Below are 20,100 nucleotides of genomic sequence, written 5' to 3'. Positions count from 1 at the left end.
AACCCATCATAGATCCTAACACAGTTTCAAATGGAGTTGATGACTAATGCAGTGTGATGTTGCATTAGTCCATCAAAGCAGACACCACTTTCAAAGAAAGAATTGGGACTACTGTAAGTGGCCACTCTTGATGTGCTGCTGCCACACATTTTTGTTCCCCCTGACACTTTAGAAGCCCCCGTGGCTCACTTCTGTACAACTCTTTTCCTGTGAGTACTAACAACCACCCCATTTCTTGCCAAGCATGCTAGTTCCTAGAGGCCATGGGGACAGGGTGCTGCCTCCTGGGTGCACCTGAGTAAGGTGGTCTTTGTGAAGAAGCACAGTCTGGTGGAGCAAGGGTGTGAAACAGCTGCTCGTCAAGAACAAATGCACTCAAAACTTTGCAAAAAAAAAAAATGAATCATAAGAGGCTTTTCATGCTACTACATTTTCTTAAGTTCTTCTGTCACTTGTAGGTGGATAAAATTGGGCGAGGCTATCAAGGTGACCCATCCTCAGCCCTTCTAGAGCTGCTGGACCCAGAACAGAACTCTAACTTCTTGGATCATTACCTTGATGTTCCTGTAGATTTATCAAAGGTATCGTTCAATTGGGTGTTTAAGATGGAAGCTTACAAATATATTGAGACGGCCCAGCCATTAAAACTGCTGAGGATTCAGTGAACAAGGTAGTAGGATAGAACACACTTTCTGTGCCAAGGGAGATATAATTGAGACACTGGGTTCCACATAAGTCTTTTTAACTGGAGTTGATTGTAGGTCCAAACCTATACACACTGTACTGAAAATGTTCCATCTAATTAGGTACCTCCCAGTCCTATGAGTGCCCGAGCCTTGGACTGGGAGCCAGCTGTACACTGCTGTCATAGCATCATCTGCCAGCTAGTGAGCAGGGGGCCTCCTCTTCCACTTCTAAGTGGCCAAAGCGGGGCTTGCTCTCAGCGACAGGATGCCAGTGCCCTGCCTATATAATTGCTTTCCGAACTGCTGCAAAGGAGACTTTCAGTGTGGATGTTCATCTGGGTTTCTTCCACATGCTGCTGCTGGGGTCCCTGTTCTCTAGTTACAGTGGCAAATGCCGCTTCCCCATGCTCCCATCAGAGCATTCTGACTTCCCACTGCATGCTGTGTGATTCATTGACTTGGGGGCAGGGAACAGCTTGCTCTGGAATCTGACTTCCCAACTGTAGGGGGATAGAACTCGAGGATAGAGTAAAGTGAAGCAGTATGCCCAGGAGAAACCCCTAACCAGGCTTATCTTGTCATATCCAGGTGCTCTTTATTTGTACTGCCAATGTGACAGACACCATCCCAGAGCCGCTGCGGGACAGAATGGAAATGATCAATGTGTCAGGATATGTCGCACAAGAGAAACTTGCAATTGCAGAGGTGAATGCTGTCTCACTAATGAACCATTAGGTGCTGCTGCGCACAGACTGCATCAAATGACAGAAAAGGGTATTTTAGCAGAGTAAACATGAGTGTCTGCTCTGCACAACAAGTCAACTTGGGTACGGTGTTCAAGGGAACACTGCCATGTAGAACAGGTCCAAACAGACCTGCACTCCCAACTGGATAATACTGGATTTCCAATGGAGACAAGTCCTAGGCGTGTCTAGAAAGCATTCATTGAGCAGAATGAAGTTGGGTGAAATGGGATGACCAAGCATTCAGTTGTGGGGACTAACAGGAACACATGGTGGTTGATTTCTTTCAGAGGTACTTGGTCCCTCAAGCACGTGTCCTGAGTGGTTTGGATGAAACCAAGACCAAGATTTCATCAGATGTGCTGACTGTTCTCATCAAGCAGTACTGCAGGGAGAGTGGAGTGAGGAACCTGCAGAAGCAGGTGGAGAAGGTGAGGATGCTGTGAATGTCAAGTCGTCCTCTGTGTGCTTTCTGCCTTGGCAGCTTTCTGCAGTAACTAATCACTCTCTTGCACAGGTATTAAGGAAATCTGCCTATAAGATTGTCAGTGGAGAAGCAGAGGCAGTTGAGGTAACTGCTGAAAACTTGCAGGACTTTGTTGGCAAACCCATCTTCACTGTGGATCGGATGTATGACATCACTCCTCCTGGCGTGGTGATGGGCCTGGCCTGGACAGCTATGGGTAAGATGCAGCTGCAGCAGAGTCAATGGGGGATTAGCAAGGTGGGCATTTGTCATGGGTGGTCGTACTTCCAGGAGAAACTCACTTCCTTTTCGCCAGTTAGGCAGAGTTACTGGTGCTGAATGGGGAGCAGCAGCTGGGGAGCTGAATTCCTGCCCCTCTGAAGTTTCCATGCCTTTTTTCTAAAAGCAGCTGTGCAGGAGAGGAAGTAATATGTCCCCCCTTGGTCCAATGTGGGAGCCTTATCAGCATTACTGAAACTCCCTCCTGTGGCTATTTGAGCTCCTGACTTGTTCTCTGCTGAAAGCTGATACTCATTTCTTCCCTCATATCAGACCCCTCTTGGCTTCAAGCCAGTGTGCTTCTTCTCCAAGGCTTCATATTGTGGGAGGGACTAATGCTGAATGTAAAGACTTGTAAGCGTGCATGCATGAGCCCATTATCTTCCAGCAGCACAATGTGCTACCTAGGTACACAAGCATGGTGCACCATGGCATATGGACTGTGTTTCACCAGAGACCTTGCTTCCTAGTTTGAGTGCATTTAGCATGTGCTGGCCCTCTTGCCTCCTCTAAAGACTGCTGCTGTACACTAGTGTTCTGTCAGAGGGGGCTCCTGATAACCAAGCGCTCTGGGTTATGTGCAGGGGAAAATATTCACCAAAATTAATATGGAGTGGTGGGCGCAAGCTGCTTCTAGTCTGGTTCTTGTTGAACTTTCTAAAGATTCCTATGTTCATTTTTCATAGGAGGTTCCACTCTATTTATTGAAACGTCCCTGCGGCGACCCAAAGACAAGGAAAACAAGGACGGGTCCCTTGAAATAACAGGCCAACTGGGAGATGTGATGAAAGAGAGCGCCAAAATAGCATATACATTTGCGCGAGCTTTCCTGATGCAGAAGGAACCCACCATTGACTTTCTGGTGACCTCCCACATCCACTTGCATGTGCCAGAGGTAAAGAGGGGGCTGTATAAGGACCTAGACATGTAGAGCTGGCATGTAGTGGTAGAGCCTCTTAGCCCAGTTGCATGCACTGTGTAGAAAACCTGCTTTCAGCAGCAATACCTGAGTAAATTAACAGAGACTTGGTGGGATAACTCACATGACTGGAGTACTGTCATGGATGGATATAAACTGTTCAGGAAGGACAGGCAGGGCAGAAAAGGTGGGGGAGTTGCGTTGTATGTAAGAGAGGAGTATGACTGCTCAGAGCTCTAGTATGAAACTGCAGAAAATCCTGAGAGTCTCTGGATAAAGTTGAGAAGTGTGAGCAACAAGGGGGATGTCGTGGTTGGAGTCTGCTATAGACCACCAGACCAGGAGGATGAGGTGGACGAGGCTTTCTTCTGGCAACTAGCAGAAGTTGCTAGATCGCAGGCCCTGGTTCTCATGGGAGACTTTAATCACCCTGATATCTGCTGGAAGAGCAATACAGCGGTGCACAGACAATCCAGGAAGTTTTTGGAAAGTGCAGGGGACAATTTCCTGGTGCAAGTGCTGGAGGAACCAACTAGGGGAAGTGCTTTTCTTGACCTGCTGCTCACAAACAGGGAAGAATTAGTAGGGGAAGCAAAAGTGGATGGGAACCTGGGAGGCAGTGACCATGAGATGGTCGAGTTCAGGATCCTGACACAAGGAAGAAAGGAGAGCAGCAGAATACGGACCCTGGACTTCAGAAAAGCAGACTTTGACTCCCTCAGGGAACAGATGGGCAGGATCCCCTGGGAGAATAACATGAAGGGCAAAGGGGTCCAGGAGAGCTGGCTGTATTTTAAAGAATCCTTATTGCGGTTGCAGGAACAAACCATCCCGATGTGTAGAAAGAATAGTAAATATGGCAGGCGACCAGCTTGGCTAAACAGTGAAATCCTTGCTGATCTTAAACGCAAAAAAGAAGCTTACAAGAAGTGGAAGATTGGACAAATGACCAGGGAGGAGTATAAAAATATTGCTCAGGCATGCAGGAGTGAAATCAGGAAGGCCAAATCACACTTGGAGTTGCAGTTAGCAAGAGATGTTAAGAGTAACAAGAAGGGTTTCTACAGGTATGTTAGCAACAAGAAGAAAATCAAGGAAAGTGTGGGCCCCTTACTGAATGAGGGAGGCAACCTAGTGACCGAGGATGTGGAAAAAGCTAATGTACTCAATGATTTTTTTTGCCTCTGTCTTCACGCACAAGGTCAGCTCCCAGATTGCTGCACTGGGCAGTACAGCATGGGGAGAAGGTGACCAACCCTCTGTGGAGAAAGAAGTGGTTCGGGACTATTTAGAAAAACTGGACGTGCACAAGTCCATGGGGCCGAATGCGCTGCATCCGAGGGTGCTAAAGGAGTTGGCGGGTGAGATTGCAGAGCCATTAGCCATTATTTTTGAAAACTCATGGCGATCGGGGGAGGTCCCAGATGACTGGAAAAAGGCTAATGTAGTGCCCATCTTTAAAAAAGGGAAGAAGGAGGATCCGGGGAACTACAGGCCAGTCAGCCTAACCTCAGTCCCTGGAAAAATCATGGAGCAGGTCCTCAAGGAATCAATTATGAAACATTTAGAGGAGAGGAAAGTGATCAGGAACAGTCAGCATGGATTCACGAAGGGGAAGTCGTGCCTGACTAACCTAATTGCCTTCTATGATGAGATAACTGGCTCTGTGGATGAGGGGAAAGCAGTGGATGTGTTATTTCTTGACTTTAGCAAAGCTTTTGATACGGTCTCCCACAGTATTCTTGCCACCAAGTTAAAGAAGTATGGGCTGGATGAATGGACTGTAAGGTGGATAGAAAGCTGGCTAGATCGTCGGGCTCAACGGGTAGTGATCAATGGCTCCATGTCTAGTTGGCAGCCGGTTTCAAGTGGAGTGCCCCAAGGGTCGGTCCTGGGGCCGGTTTTGTTTAATATCTTTATTAATGATCTGGAGGATGGTGTGGACTGCACTCTCAGCAAGTTTGCAGATGACACTAAACTAGGAGGCGTGGTAGATACACTAGAGGGTAGGGATCGGATACAGAGGGACCTAGACAAATTAGAGGATTGGGCAGAAAAAAACCTGATGAGGTTCAACAAGGACAAGTGCAGAGTCCTGCACTTAGGACGGAAGAATCCCATGCACTGCTACAGACTAGGGACCGAATGACTAGGTAGCAGTTCTGCAGAAAAGGACCTAGGGGTCACAGTGGACGAGAAGCTGGATATGAGTCAACAGTGTGCTCTTGTTGCCAAGAAGGCTAACAGCATTTTGGGCTGTATAAGTAGGGGCATTGCCAGCAGAACGAGGGACGTGATCGTTCCCCTTCATTCGACATTGGTGAGGCCTCATCTGGAATACTGTGTCCAGTTTTGGGCCCCACACTACAAGAAGGATGTGGAAAAACTGGAAAGAGTCCAACGGAGGGCAACAAAAATGATTAGGGGTCTGGAGCACATGACTTATGAGGAGAGGCTGAGGGAACTGGGATTGTTTAGTCTGCAGAAGAGAAGAATGAGGTGGGATTTGATAGCAGCCTTCAACTACCTGAAGGGGGGTTCCAAAGAGGATGGAGCTTGGCTGTTCTCAGTGGTGGCAGATGACAGAACAAGGAGCAATGGTCTCAAGTTGCAGTGAGGGAGGTCCAGGTTGGATATTAGGAAACACTGTTTCACTAGGAGGGTGGTGAAACACTGGAATGCGTTACCTAGGGAGGTGGTGGAATCTCCTTCCTTGAAGGTTTTTAAGGCCCGGCTTGACAAAGCCCTGGCTGGGATGATTTAGTTGGGAATTGGTCCTGCTTTGAGCAGGGGGTTGGACTAGATGACCTCTTGAGGTCCCTTCCAACCCTGATCTTCTATGATTCTATGAAATTAAAAGATGGCATTTTCCCTGGCAGTTCCTGAAGATATTCACATGAGCTTTGCTGCCAGCTCCTTTCCTCAGCAAGCACATGGCGAGGTGATACTATTCACACTGCTCTTTAGCTGGGATCACTTTTTGGGGCAGTAGTGCCCCCGCTGGGTAGATGGGGAAAGCCAGGCACAGAGGTGAAATGACTTGCCCTTTGACTAAGCAGTAGCCTGAAAACTAGAAGACCTGGGTTCAATTCTCTGCTCCACCAGAGTCCCTGGGAAAATGAGCCGGGGAAGATCACATCGGTAAAACTTCCATCATCATAGGCCTCTAACTCACACCAGGAATGTGTACGCTGCCCGCAGCAGTGAGCCTCCCCGCCTGGGTGACACTCAGGCTTGCGGGACTCATGCTAGCTGGCCTAGAACTGGCTGTGTGCAGAGAAGGGGATCAGCTGCAGAGCCCCAGCTCCAGCCTGACCCAGAACCTCAGAATGCCTTCTACCGAGCTGGTTTTAGTGTGTTTGCACAAGCCCTGCTGGGCAGTGTCTGTTGACCCAGACCACAGGCTGTGTAGATGTACCCTTAGTGTTACCCTGTGTCTCGCTCCCAGTCTGCACTGTGGGGATAATAGCATTTCCTACCTCCAAGGCAGGCTGTGAAGATAGCATGAGGCGCACAGATACTATGGTAATGGTAATGGACTGTGCTTGAGAGAGAAGATACTTGTGCTATCCTCAGACCCTGAGCTCTGCTTGCAAACTGTCAGATTTAACCCAGGGACAAGGTGTGCCTTTGGAGGCAGAGAGTGTCCAGTGAGAGGGACTAAACACTGCAGAGAGATGGGCCTGGGGAACTCGGGGACTGCGGTTCACTGAACGCAAGGCAAGTTTTGTGCTGGCAGTCGTGAGGAGTTGGCTGGTGAGGCAGACAGACTGGTGTGGCCGGGGGCTGTCTCACAGTCGAGGCTCCAGCAAAGCTCTTGCTAAGTCAGAGAGAGAACATGGTGGCTCGTGGTTCTGGTTGTTCTGAGGAGAGTGTCACACAAGGACACTCAAATATCTGAGAACTTGCTTCAATACAGGAAAAAAAACCCACTGACTGCACACCACTTGCCACTTACCACCCCCACTGGAACCCATACAGAATATCAATTACAACCCATACTTGATGGGGACTGCATCGTTAAAGAAATCTTTCCTGAACCCCTTCTTCTAGCCTTGAAACAACCCAACCCCCCACCTGCCGACTGACCACTTGTAGGCAATTCCACAGGTGTAGCTCAGTCTGCAATCTCAGCCTTCCACGATAGTCCACGTGTGTCTGAGCCTGTTGGGTCACATGTCCGCTTGCACCCAGGTGGTCCAGTTTGCCAGGTTGCGCGTTCTTCCTCTTCAGATGTGGCTCAGAACAGTTTACCACTCTGCCCTGCATTCTCTGTACAGGTTGATTCACCTTCCTCCACCAGTTCTGGAGTCCTTGCATTGGTGGGAGTCCCCACCCACCCACTGTTGCCAAGGAGTCCCAATCAAGTGTGCCAATCAAGTTGGAGGTTACCAACACTTCCTTTCTGGGTTTGCCGGCACATTTGGACTTGTTGAGGGTGCAGGGCCTGTGGCTGGAAAAGGAAGCCTCACTCCATATCAATGTGTTAGAGCTCCAGGCCATCCCCAACATATGTCGTGCCTTCCAGGACCGTATCAGGCATTCAGTGGTTCACATACTCACTGTTACAATACCACCACGATGTACTATGTGAACAAGGGGCGCCCACTCCAGGTCACTCTGCCTAGAGGCAATCAACCTGTGGCAGTTCTGCATCGAAGAGGACATCACCCCAGTAGCTGTCCACTTACCAGGGGTGCAGAACCATCTCAGAAGGATCTTCTCCCTGAACCACAAATGGCCCCTGAAGATTTGTGTCCTTCAGATTATTTTCACAATTTGGGGCGTTCCCACAATAGACCTGTTTGCGGCAAGGGAAAACTGGAAGTGTTGCCTGTTCTGCTCTTGGACCGGGACTCAGCGCAGGCTCCCTCTCCAACACCTTCCACTGTAGCTGACAGTCGACTGCTATATTCCTATTCCAGTCATTCCCCAGATCATCACCAAGCTCAAGGCGGATCAAGCCAGACTCATCCTGATTGCCCCGGCGTGACTGAGACAGTGCTGGTTCTCAGAGCTCCTTATTCTGTCAGTTCAGCCTCCCATGCTGCTTCCTCTCCATCCCGATGACCTCACACGGACCACAGCTACATCTGGTGATCAGCTCCATTCACCACCTGGCATGGCTGAACAAGGAGGAAGAGCATTGTTCAGAGGCTATCCAACAGGTCCTACTTAACAACAGGAAGTCTTTCACTAGGACGGCCTATTTAGTGAAGTGGAAGAGGTTTTTTGTGTGATGTGGAATCTGTCCGACAGGGACGTCCATCCAGGACATCTTGAAGTATCTGCTGCACCTTCAGAAATCAGGCTTGGAACTTGGCAGCAATATCAGCGTTTCATCCCCCTATCCAAGGGAAATCAGTGTTCTCCAACACTATGGTGATGACATTTCTGAAAGGATTTCTCCACCTGCATCCTCTGGTCCGAGAGCCTGTCCCCTTGTGGGGCCTGGACACAGTTTTAACAGCTCTGATGGGACCTCCATTTGAGCCTCCTGCTTCCTGTCTACTGCCCCTCATATCAAAAAACTGCATTCTTGATAGCCCACCTCTGCCAGGCCCTGATGGTGTGGCCTCCTTACACGCAGTTCTCCAGGGGTAGGGTAATGCTTTGGCTACACCCAAAGTGGTCTCCCAGTGTCATCTGAATGAGGCTGTATATTTGCCTGTGTTCTTCCCTAAGCCACATTCCTCCACAGCGGAGCAGCGCCTCCATATGTTAGATGGTGTCTAGCCTTTTATCTGACCAGGACTGAACTGTTTCATGCTTCACCTTGCCTGTGCATATCGTATGCAGACCACATGAAGGAACACGTGTTCTCTGCACAAACCATCTCTCTAGAGGGATATAATCTTGTATCAGGACTGTGTATGAGATAGCATAGGCAACATCTCCTCAGCAGATATGGGCCTATTCGACGAGAGCACAGGCAACTTCCATAGCCTTCCTTAATGATATTTCCATATTATACATTTGCAGGGCGGCCACATGGTCATTCCCTCTCTGGTAAGTATTCACACAGGCTGTAAAGCCCCTGGCCTATCCCCACCTCCTGAGTGGGGTGAGTGGAAAACAGGTGTCATGCAGGATACAAGGAAGTGCTTACATCCCTTTGAGTTTCTAGATTACTCTTCACCTGTAAGCGCATCCAGAATCTGTGGTATCTTTAATCCTAGTGTCCTATGGCTTAGCGCAGAGGTTTTCAACCCAACCTTTTTTCATTTGCGGACCTCTAAATTTCAAATGGAGGTGGAGGATCCCTTTGGAAATCTTAGATGTAGTCTGCAGACGCCACCCCCCCCTCCCTCCCCCTGCAGTCCATTGACCACAGGTAAAAAAACACAAGGCTGAGAGAACTCAAGCTGATGTTTGAGCAGGGCTATATCCAAGATTCACCAGTGACCTTTCAGCCAAACATCCGTGCAGTAAATCAAATGTTGCAACATCAGCCAGCAAAGCTGGAGACCTGCTGAAGTCTGGAACTGGGCTTCTGTTCCCCTGGACATACTAAGCTGGTGACAACAAAGGTGTGGGAGTGGGCTCTGCTGCAGATCTGTGTAGCATAATGCTGGTAATCAGTATTTCACACAGGCTCTGATTTGGTTTGAATGATTGTCACAATGTGGCTTTTTTTCTCTCCAGGGAGCAACTCCAAAGGACGGACCAAGCGCAGGATGTACCATAGTAACGGCCTTACTGTCATTGGCCATGAATCGTCCAGTAAAGCAAAACATGGCCATGACTGGAGAGGTGTCGTTAACTGGAAAGATTCTTCCTGTTGGTGGAATCAAGGAGAAGACTATTGCAGTAAGCACTTTCCTCTTGTGTATGATCATCTGCTGGTGCATAACAATGGGGATGGCCCTAGAGTGCTTGCTATGATTGGCGGCACTGTAGTGCTGGACCACTTACTCCTGGGTGTTAACAGTGGAGACAAGGTGGGGGAGGGAAAACCTTTTATGGGACCAACTTCTGTTAGGGAAAGAAACAAGCTTTCGAGCTACACTGAGCTCTTCAGGGCTGTCTTTCCCCAAAAGAAGTTGGTCCAGTAAACTATATTCCTTCACCCACCTTGTCTCTCTAATAGGCTGGGACCACCATGGCTCCAACAACACTGCAAACAGGCCCAGCAGTGTGAGCATGGAGATCTTGCCTGTGGCCACAAGGTCAGCTTTTATTGGCACCAATGCTGTTCCTGTGCTGTATCCAGCACAGGGGTGGGCAAACTTTTTGGGCCAAGGGCCACATGTGGGTGGGGAAATTGCATGCAGGGCCATGAATGTAGGGTTGGGGTGCAGGAAGGAGTGTGGGAGGGGGTGTGGTGTGCAGGAAGGGACTCAGGGCAAGGTGGTGTGGAGTGTGACGGGGCTATGGCCAGGGGGTTGAGGTGCAGGCTCTGGCCCAGTGCTGCTTACGTGGAACGGCGCCAGGGTGGTAATGGCATGCAGTGGGGCTAAGACAGGTTCCCTGCCTGCCCTGGTCCTGAGGGAAGGGGGCAGAGGGCTCTGCATGCTTCCCTTGCCTGCAGGTATCTCCCCTGAAGCTCACATTGGCTGCAGTTCCGTTCCCAGCCAATGGGAGCTGCAGGGGGCGGTGCCTGCAGGCAAGGGCAGTGCACAGAGCCCTCTGCCCCCACCCCCAAGAGACATGGGCCTGTGATGCCAATCTGATAGGCTGTAGTTTGCCCACCCTTGATCTAGTATGTTGGAAAATCTTGCAAGGTGGTGGTATTTGGTAACTCAGGAATAGGAGAGTAGAGGGAGGCTGGCAATAGAAGATTATCTAACTTTAATGCCTTCTGGAAGACTGAGGGGCCCTATTGTGGGTTTTTAAGGATAGGGGTAGGTTTGCGTCTCCCAAGGAGGCATTGGTAATTTCTACTGCTAGCGGGCAAAGTGTAGCCTGCTTAGCCCTTGCCAACCAATGCATTGTCTAAATTGCACAGCCTGACCTTATTTAGAGCAAGGTTTTAAAATACTGCAGACTAGGTAGACCTTGTCTAAACTACCCAAGCAAAAAAAAAAAAATCGTTTTTAATTCAGGTCTGCTAAAGCGTTTCCTGACTAAGACCAAACACAGCAGCCTTAGATACTTTCCATTTCAATTGTCTCTGGCATCTCTTAATGTGGAGGAAAATTTTTGAATAGTGACAGATTAAGATAGAGGCCTTAATCTGTAAAATCCAGGACTATGCAAAATGAAGGTTACCTACTTCTTCTAGCAAAGACATGTTACACAGATTTTCCTTTGCTAAATACACTTCCTCCAACTGTGTTTTTTCCTTCCTAGGCCAAGCGAGCTGGTGTTACCTGTATCATTCTCCCATCAGAGAACAAGAAGGATTACTATGACCTTGCTGACTTCATTACAGAGGGACTAGAAGTGCATTTTGTTGAGCACTACAACAAAATATTTGACATAGTGTTTCCAGAACTTGATACCTCTGGAGGATGACTGACATGAACCGTTTGTACTGAGAAGGGGTCTCTCCCTGTCTGCTCTACACTACCCCAAAAGCAAGATGGCCTGGGGCAGTTAACACCTGGAGCATAAATATTGCTGCTGCGCAGCCACTGAAATTGTTTATGGCTTAATTTACTACTGCCTTGGTTAGTGAGACATTTCCCACTTATGTTTACAAAGTGATTTTGAATTATGACCTGATTAAAATATTTCTAATAAGGTGTGGGTCTGGGACTTTCATTGCACTAGCCATGGAGCTAGCCTGTCCTGCCTCATCTACTGAAAATGGTTTTTAATCACATATACATCAGTCTGAATCCCACGTTTGCCTATGAAGCTTGGAACAGTGGTAGCAGTTTATTCCCCACTGAAATAGGCATGTACATAGTCAAGGGGTTATGGCAGCTTAGAGAAAGCTCTGTAAAAAGGAACAGGGCTAGATCCTGGCTTTTCACTTCATCCTAGATGGTAGCTGCAGCCTTTTTTTTAAGCTTGGTGCAGGTGAGTCCTTTACTCTAACCACATGTGCCCTAGAGCTGAAGTGATTCTTTGAGAGCAGTCAACCCTAGCTCCCTTCTACAGGAGGAGCCCTCCCCAAAACCTGAGACTTCCAGCTGTCATTCTTTAATTAAAGGGCTGGTGAATATAGGTCCCAGCTTGCCCTCATCAAAGGCAGCTGGGACTCAGCAGGAGCTCCTGTCTCTAGTGCTGTTTTGCAAGCCTGGAGTTGGTTAAGTGGCTCAGATGCATCTACTACTTCAAGAGAGTTCCACAGCAGATGGATGAGACTCAGTTGACTCTTGCTAGTGCAAATCTTACTATTTCAAGGGGAACATAGGGGTTGGGAGTAATTCAGCCCTCCCCCTAAGGTCCATTTGACAAGCCTGCCCCTTTAGTTAAGGAGCATTAAATCCTACAGACACTTGCACAGGTATGCTTTAAGCAACACAGTTGAAGCATTGAACATACAGCCTCACTACTTCTTCCTCACACTGGTATGCCACTCACCTGTCTAGGATAATGACATACTGGTTCTCCAACCAGACAAATGTAACATTTTACAGTGTTGTTCTAGCCATGTTGGTCCCAGCAGAGAGACAAGGTGTGTGAGGTAATATTTTATTGGACCAACTTCTCTTGGTTAGAGAAGCTTTCAGAACTCTTCTTCAGGTCTAGATCCAAAACATTAGTTTAATAAAAGATGTTACCTCACCCACCTTGTGTCTCAAATGTAAAATTAACCGTTTATCCAAAGCAAGAGACAGGCCAAGTTTAACCCTTTGTTACTCTTGAAGGTATTTCAGCACTGTTCATTCCCCCATGGCAAGTGGTCTCCAGTTGTCAAGTTACTAGTAACACCACCATACTGCTCGATTCTCTGAACACACTTTAATGAGTTACGGGAGTTTTTGCAGCTTAATCCTTCTTGGCAGCAGCCTTCCTCATGGCTGCCAGAACATTGCTGAGCTCTTCACGTTTTCGCTTGGCCCGAATGTGAGTACCAACCTGTGTATGAAAGAAAGCAGCACAGTGAGCAATTACCCACTACAGCACCAGCATGAAACGCTGGGTCTCTTATTCTGCCTAACATGGGCCAGGCTGTTTTGGGAGACAAAGGAAATGCATGTTCACAGCTTGAAGAAGAGGGGCTCCTTCAGTTTGACGGAACCACCCCAGCCAGCTCCTCTCCCCACCCAAATCCCAGTAGCTGTTGCATGCTCAGAGCAATTTTGAGTTTTACTTCCTGCTGGTCCAAGTCACTGGATTAGCTGGATGAATCCAGCTCAGTCTCACTCCCATCAGCTTTGCAAAGCAAGTTCTGGATCACCCTTCAGGACCTCCCCTTCAAGGGAGAGCCTCTAAGTTCTCTCCACCACTGAGCTAAACTTAGGACAGGCATGGCAGTTACTGCTCTCCTATACCATGCCTCCACCAGGCTCCTGATTGCTCAAAGCACTGAATAAGGGCAGAGCCAAGTCTGCTGTAGTGTGGGATCCTCTGACTGCCGGGGGAGGGGGGGGGCAGGAAGGGAAGAGAGGAGCTAGCAAAACTGGACTCCCTTTGAAGTAAGGCTATGTCTACACTTAACATTTAAAGTGCAAAAAGTCCTCTTTTTTCACTAAAACCATGGGAGTATCTACACTTGTTAATGACTTTTTGCAATAAAACTCAGAAGTTTCACCACAAAAAGAAAGCCACCTTCAGGTGCTCTTACCGCTGTTCTTTTTGCACTGTTTTGAAAGCGAAGACACATTCTACCAGTGTAAACACCTTTTGGCCTCCGTAGACTATCCCATTTTCAAAAGCGACCACTCTGGCCAGCATCTCTGCTGCTCTGACGCCAGGTAAACGGACGTCCGCCCGTCCCCCTGTAAGTTTGAAGCTCCCTTTCCCTTTGTTTGTAGATGTGGCAGGGAAAGCAGCCAGACAGCAGGAAGGTTTAAAAAATGCCACAAAAGAAACAAGGAAGTAATGGGGCTCCTGAGACATGAAGCAGAGCAGTACTGAGCAGGGACCCAGACTGCCTTCTGCTCACCCCACCCTCCCACGACCTATCAAGGGAGCTGCCCTACACTGCTGTTCTCATGGCGATGGAAGTGCTGGTAGTGTAAACACACTGATGCCTGAGGAACTGAGGGAGTACACAAAGCAGCGCTTTACTTTCACCAGTTCCCTATCACCAGTGAAACTTACAGCACAAAAACTCTTAAGTGTGTAGTCATACCCAAAGATGTTAAATTCACTTACCCTTTTCTTTATGAACTTCAGAGCACGTTTGTCCTTGGAAACTTTCAGCAATTCCATAGCACGTTTCTCATAGGGGGCAAAGCCACAGACCTCTCTGATCATGTCTCGCACAAACTTAGTGTGTTTGGTCAGGCGCTGCAGAGAAACCATGGTTCAGTGTGAGCAGCATGTAAGAGGCTAGGAAAAATGTTATGTGCCTAAAGCCTTGATAAGTTAGTGGGGGGGCCATATGTTGCCCCATGCAACTGGAATTTGTTCAGTGATTCTGGTATTAGTGACACATCTGAAGCATCCTTCACACCCCCAGCAAGACTTGCACGCAGTTGGGAAAGAAGGACTTAACTGTTTACCAGGAGCTCTAGGCAGAGCCCAGGAGACTGCACAGGTTTTACTCTAATTTCCAGGTCACTTGTAAGCCCCTGGCCTCTACACGACGCATTCTTGCCTGACATGGCAAATTCCTGAACTATACCAACCCAACAAACTGCCACTTGAATGTCAGTCATCTGCACATGTAGAGCCAGCTGGCTAGGCCTCCCTCCACAGATACTGCACATTCAAGCTAGGATACTCCAGCTTCTAAAGCAGGGGTAGGCAACCTGCAGCACGCAAACTGATTTTCAGTGGCACTCACACGGCCCGGGGGCTCTCCATTTTAATTTAATTTTAAATTAAGCTTCTTAAACATTTTAAAAACCTTATTTACTTTACATACAACAATAGTTTAATTATATATTACAGACTTAGAGAAACAGACCTAAAAAGGTTAAAATGTATTACTGGCACACGAAACCTTAAATTAGAGTGAACAAATGAAGACTTGGCACACCACTTCTGAAAGGTTGCCGACCCCCGTTCTAAAGGAAAACAGGATCTCCTTGGGAAATTTCCCATTTGTTACAACTGTAACAAGATGACATTTCAGATACATCTGGCAAACTAGAACAGAGCCAGTTGCAGGAACAAATCAAGTATAAGACGCAAGGTTTGAGAAGAATGCCATGTAAGGGTACGTCCAGACTACCCACTGAATTGGCGGGTAATCTATCGGGGATCGATATATCGCAGGACGCGATATATTGATCCCCGAACGTGCTCCCGTCGACTCCAGAACTCCACCAGGGCGAGCAGCGGTACAGGGGAGCCGCAGCTGTCGATCCTGCACCGTGAGGACCCAAGGTAAGTCGAAATAAGATACATTGACTTCAGCTACGCTATTCCCATAGCTGAGATTGTGTATCTTATATCTCCCCCACCCCGGTGTAGACCAGCCCCAAGTAAGCAAAGGTGCCGTAGGCCTGTGTAACTAGGCTGTCCTCCTCTATGGACAGTGCCTCATGCATTGTAGGTGCGACAAGAATAAAATTGTGTATGCCCCCTTCCCATGGCTAAACAAAGCAGGACAGAGGTGGCTGCCAAGGCAGGACGAGAACATAAAAGGGGCCACACTGAGTCAGACCAATGGTACATCTAGCCCAATATCCTGTCTTCTGACAATGGCCAATGCCAGGTGCCCCAGAGGGAATGAACAGAACAGGTAATCATCAAGTGATCCATCCCGTCGCCCATTCCCAGCTTCTGGTAAAAAGAGGCTAGGGAGACACCATCCCTGCCCATCGTGGCTAATAGCCATTGATTGACCCATCCTCCATGAATTTACCTAGTTCTTTTTGGAATAAGACTTCCTTATTTACTTTCTCCACACCAGTCATGATTTTATAGACCTCTATCATATTCCCCCCATTTCCATTACATGCATCCAATGAAGTGGGCATTCACCCACGAAAGCTTATGCTCCAATACATCTGTTAGTCTTAAAGGTGCCACAGGACTCTGTTGCTTTTTATATTCCCCCTAGTCGTCTCTTTTCCAAGCTGAAAAGTCTTAGTCTTATTAATCTCTCCTCATATGGAAGCTGTTCTATACCCCTAATCATTTTTGTTGCCCTTGGATATAGAAAATTGATCATATTCACACAGAAAACAGGGTCACAGTTCCGCATGCCAGATAACTGGCTAATGCTGATCTACAACCCATCCTGGACAATGATCCCTCACTTTCACAGACCTTGGGAGGCAGGCCAGTCCTCGCCCACAGACAACCTGCCAAATTTAAGCATATTCTTACCAGCAACCACACACCGCACCATAACAACTAACTCAGGAACCAATCCATGCAACAAACCTCAATGCCAACTCTGCCCACATATCTACACCAGCGACACCATCACAGGTCCTAACCAGATCAGCTACAACATCACCCGCTCATTCACCTGCACATCCACCAATGTTATATATGCCATCATGTGCCAGCAATGCCCCTCTGCTATGTACATTGGCCAAACTGGACAGTCACTACGCAAGAGGATAAATGGACACAAGTCAGATATCAGGAATGGCAATATACAAAAACCTGTAGGAGAACACTTCAACCTTCCTGGCCACACAATAGCAGATGTTAAGGTAGCCATCTTACAGCAAAAAAACTTCAGGAGCAGACTCCAGAGAGAAACTGCTGAGCTCCAGTTCATTTGCAAATTTGACACCATCAGCTCAGGATTAAACAAAGACTGTGAATGGCTATCCAACTACAAAAGCAGTTTCTCCTCCCTTGGTGTTCACACTTCAACTGCTAGCAGAGGACCTCACCCTCCCTGACTGAACTAACCTCGTTATCTCTAGACTGATTCTTGCCACCACATTTATACCTGCCTCTGGAAATTTCCATTACATGCATCTGACGAAGTGGGCATTCATGCACAAAAGCTTATGCTCCAATACATCTGTAGTCTTAAAGGTGCCACAGGACCCTCTGTTGCTTTTTACAGATCCAGACTAACAGCCTCTGCTACTTGGCTAACGTTGGGGGCAGATGGTAACAGTGGGTCACTCTTCATTGCTTTTGCAGGCCAAGTGCAGGCAGTGGGAGGGGCAGCAATGCAGTTTAGCCCTGAACTCAGCCAGCTGTCATTCATTCCCTCCACTAACCCTAACCCAGCTATCTGCCTTGGTCACTCTCCCTTTGACAGTGCACATTTGATACAGAAGGCCTCTCTGCTTGCAGCACCACTACATTTTTCACTGGGCAAAGATCATGATTTCCCCAGTGGCAGGCACAGAGAGACTCTTCAGCCTCACTGCAGCTCAGGCTGTTTAGTCGTGGTTTGAAGCTCTATTCCAGACCTCCAATCCTGACAAAGCGCCTCATTCCTGACTTGCAGGCAAGGAAATGCCAGTGAGTTGAGCCTTGGGCCTCACTGTTCGGCCAATTAGCAATTAAACATCTGAACACCAATAGGCAAATATTCTCCCCTACATGCACAATTCTGTGCAGGGTCAGATAACAAGGTAACACTTTACAGCACAGATCCAACACCACCACCGAGAACACTATTCCACAGCAGCCAGATCAACTAAGCGGACAAAAAGCAACCTGAAGCAGCTTTCCTTGAGGGACATGTGTTAGACACTGGCAAACACAAGAATTTCAAAATGTCAAGAACTGAAATTAACCAATCAAATGCTATATTTGTTTGGGTTCCTTATCCTGGTGTGAAAGTAAATGCTGCAATTCATGCCTATGACAGACTGCTACTAAAAATCTGCAATCAGTGATCACCTGGTGTCCCCACTCAGCAGCAGCAGCACCACCACCACCAGGAGAAGCTTGATCATATTCACAACTTTCAGTGCATTCACACTCTGGAACATACGACCACCGTATCACTACTCTGCTACTTCTCTCACCACTGCCAAGTCAAGTCTATGCCTCTTACATGTCACGCTTCCTCAAATAAGGAAAAAGTTACCATCTACACATGTACATCAACACAGATAAATATATGCAATGGTTTAAATTGCAGCAAGGGCGGTTTAGGTTGGACATTAGGAAAAACTTCCTGCCAGGGTGGTTGAACACTGGAATAAATTGCCTATGGAGGCTATGGAATCTCCATCATTGGAGATTTCTAATAGCAGGTTAGACAAACACCTCTCAGGGATAATCTAGATAATACTTAGTCCTGCGATAAGTGCAGGAGACTGGACTAGATGACCTCTTGAGGTCCTTTCCAGTCCTACGATTCTATATTACATCCTATCTCACTACGCTCTCCTCCCATCTACTGTTTTATGGGAAAGAGTTTCACTCGTCAGGGCAGATATCTTGTCTCCATTTGTTTTGTCATGTGCTTAGCACGCCTTCGACACCAGACAAATAACTTATGATGTAATGGTAGAGAATGTGCATTGACTTGTTTAAATGCTCATTCCACACCATATGTTTCCAAATTCACAGAAACCCTCCCATTCTAAAGCTGTGAAGCACCGATGGGGGCTCTGCTACAAGGACAATGATCAGCAGCACTGACCAGGACTTAACCAGTACAGCTCTGAATTGCCAACTGAGTCAGGCCTTGCATGTATTAAGGCCTCCATGTATTAAACCTGCATGGGTCTGTGCAGCGACTGCTCAGGGCAAATGGTAACTTTCTGAATGTCTCAACAGCTGCAAGCCACTGTCTGGCTTCTTGGCACTGGTATAGCCCCCCACCCAACATCCGTCTGCAGAAAGTCTAAGGCCAGCCTGTACTTCCCATGCACCGGCCATGGTCTCAGCCAGCCATCGCTCCCCTGGAAGCCTGGTCCCGAGGTGGGCACAAGGCAGCTACCGCCAAAGGGTTCGGTACCGCTGAGCTCTAGCAGTCAGGCACGCGGCTAGCCGTGGGCACAGCATCCCCAGGCGGCTCAGACGGGCCGCGGCAGTGCCAGGTCAGGCCACGGGCCGCCCAGGCCGCCCCTCACTCACCCCTCTGCGGCGGCACTGCCGGGGCTTCGACACGTTCTTCGTCACCTTGTGGCCCTTACTGAGACCGACGGCCATGGGGTAGCGGATCGCCATGTCTGCGGGGAGAGCGGCAGCGAGTCAGCCCCCGGCCGCGCCCGGCATAGCCCCCGCGCCAGTCTCCGGCCCCCGGCCCAGCCGCCCCCCATCCAGCTCCCGGGCCGCCCCGAGTCAGCCCCCGGCCGNGCGCCCGGCATAGCCCCCGCGCCAATCTCCGGCTCCCCGGCCCAGCTCCCCCCGAGCCGGCTCCCGGGCCGCCCCCCATCCAGCTCCCCCAGCCGCCCCGAGCCATCTCCCGGGCCGCCCCCGGCTCCCCACACCTCAACCCCCCCACCGCGGGGCCCCCCAGCGCCTCCCCGCACCGGATGGACGCGGATTCTCCCGACCTGCCAGCACCGACTTCACCTGCCCCAACGCGAACGGCGCCACACCGGAAGGAGAAGGAGCGAGGCTGGGCGGAGCTCTGAGATATCAACCTCTCCTTCCGGTCCTCCTATGCTGAGGAGAGGGAGAGAGCGCGAGGGGGGGCTGCTAATGGGCTCTCTCTACCTCGCGCTGTGACCATAGAGTCGGACCCCTGCAATCACGGGCCTCCCAGGGCGGGGCTAGGAGAGAACCGGGCCCGGCTGGGCGGGGGGGCTGAGCCTTGGGTGACCAGATGTCCCGATGTTTGGGTCTTTTTCTTATATAGGCTCCTGTTACCCCCACCCCCTGTTCCGAGTGTTCACATTTGCTGTCTGTCGCCCCAACTGAGCCGCTCCCGGGGCCCGTAGGGTGGCCTTGGCCCCACTCCCAGAGCATGGGGGGGCGAGCCCTGGGCACGCTCCCCCACCCCCTGCAGCCACACTGGGTCTGACCCATGGCCTGGCCAGCCCTATGCCCTGGCTGCCCACAGGCTCCCCTCCCTCTTCTCCACTGCCAGCTTCGGGCAGTCACAGGCTAGGGACCCCC

The 20,100-nt window shown here is 49.2% G+C and overlaps 2 protein-coding genes across 4 annotated transcripts in view; one reads left to right on the top strand and one right to left on the bottom strand.

The window, feature by feature from the left end:
- Positions 1–11,778, top strand: part of LONP1 (lon peptidase 1, mitochondrial) — a gene marked incomplete in the record, with an annotated part of 47,747 nt that extends 35,969 nt beyond the window's left edge. Inside the window, 7 exon segments of the mRNA XM_034755542.1 lie at positions 459–581; positions 1,275–1,391; positions 1,720–1,860; positions 1,947–2,112; positions 2,861–3,069; positions 9,739–9,903; positions 11,386–11,778. Of these exon segments, the coding sequence (XP_034611433.1) occupies positions 459–581; positions 1,275–1,391; positions 1,720–1,860; positions 1,947–2,112; positions 2,861–3,069; positions 9,739–9,903; positions 11,386–11,550 (1,086 nt within the window).
- A 1,151-nt stretch (positions 11,779–12,929) lies between these two features.
- Positions 12,930–19,665, bottom strand: RPL36 (ribosomal protein L36). Of its 3 annotated transcripts, none has more exons than XM_034755543.1 (4): positions 19,536–19,665; positions 19,114–19,208; positions 14,308–14,442; positions 12,930–13,065 (listed from the first exon to the last, which is right to left on the bottom strand). In XM_034755543.1, the coding sequence occupies exons 2-4, from the start codon at positions 19,204–19,206 to the stop codon at positions 12,976–12,978; spliced, it is 318 nt and encodes a 105-aa protein (XP_034611434.1). In that variant the 5' UTR covers positions 19,207–19,208; positions 19,536–19,665; the 3' UTR covers positions 12,930–12,975. The 3 variants fall into 3 exon arrangements, with proteins under 3 accessions (XP_034611434.1, XP_034611435.1, XP_034611436.1); XM_034755544.1 differs by having other exon boundaries at positions 19,512–19,662; XM_034755545.1 differs by having other exon boundaries at positions 19,555–19,660.
- Between the last annotated feature and the right edge of the window lie 435 nt (positions 19,666–20,100).

Source organism: Trachemys scripta, chromosome 22 (genome assembly GCF_013100865.1).
Source record: "Trachemys scripta elegans isolate TJP31775 chromosome 22, CAS_Tse_1.0, whole genome shotgun sequence".
Lineage (NCBI taxonomy): Eukaryota > Metazoa > Chordata > Testudines > Emydidae > Trachemys > Trachemys scripta.
Note: the sequence above shows the minus strand (reverse complement) of the source record. Positions and strands in the feature narration are given on the sequence as shown.

Bases quoted from the DNA above. Each gene is read 5' to 3' on its own strand.
- RPL36 (XM_034755543.1), bottom strand. From the start codon at position 19,206: ATGGCGATCCGCTACCCCATGGCCGTCGGTCTCAGTAAGGGCCACAAG. The intron at 14,443-19,113 runs GTGAGTGAGGGG...GTTTCTCTGCAG, and splicing joins GGCAGTGCCGCCGCAGAGGG to CGCCTGACCAAACACACTAA. The intron at 13,066-14,307 runs GTAAGTGAATTT...TTTCATACACAG, and splicing joins TGAAGTTCATAAAGAAAAGG to GTTGGTACTCACATTCGGGC.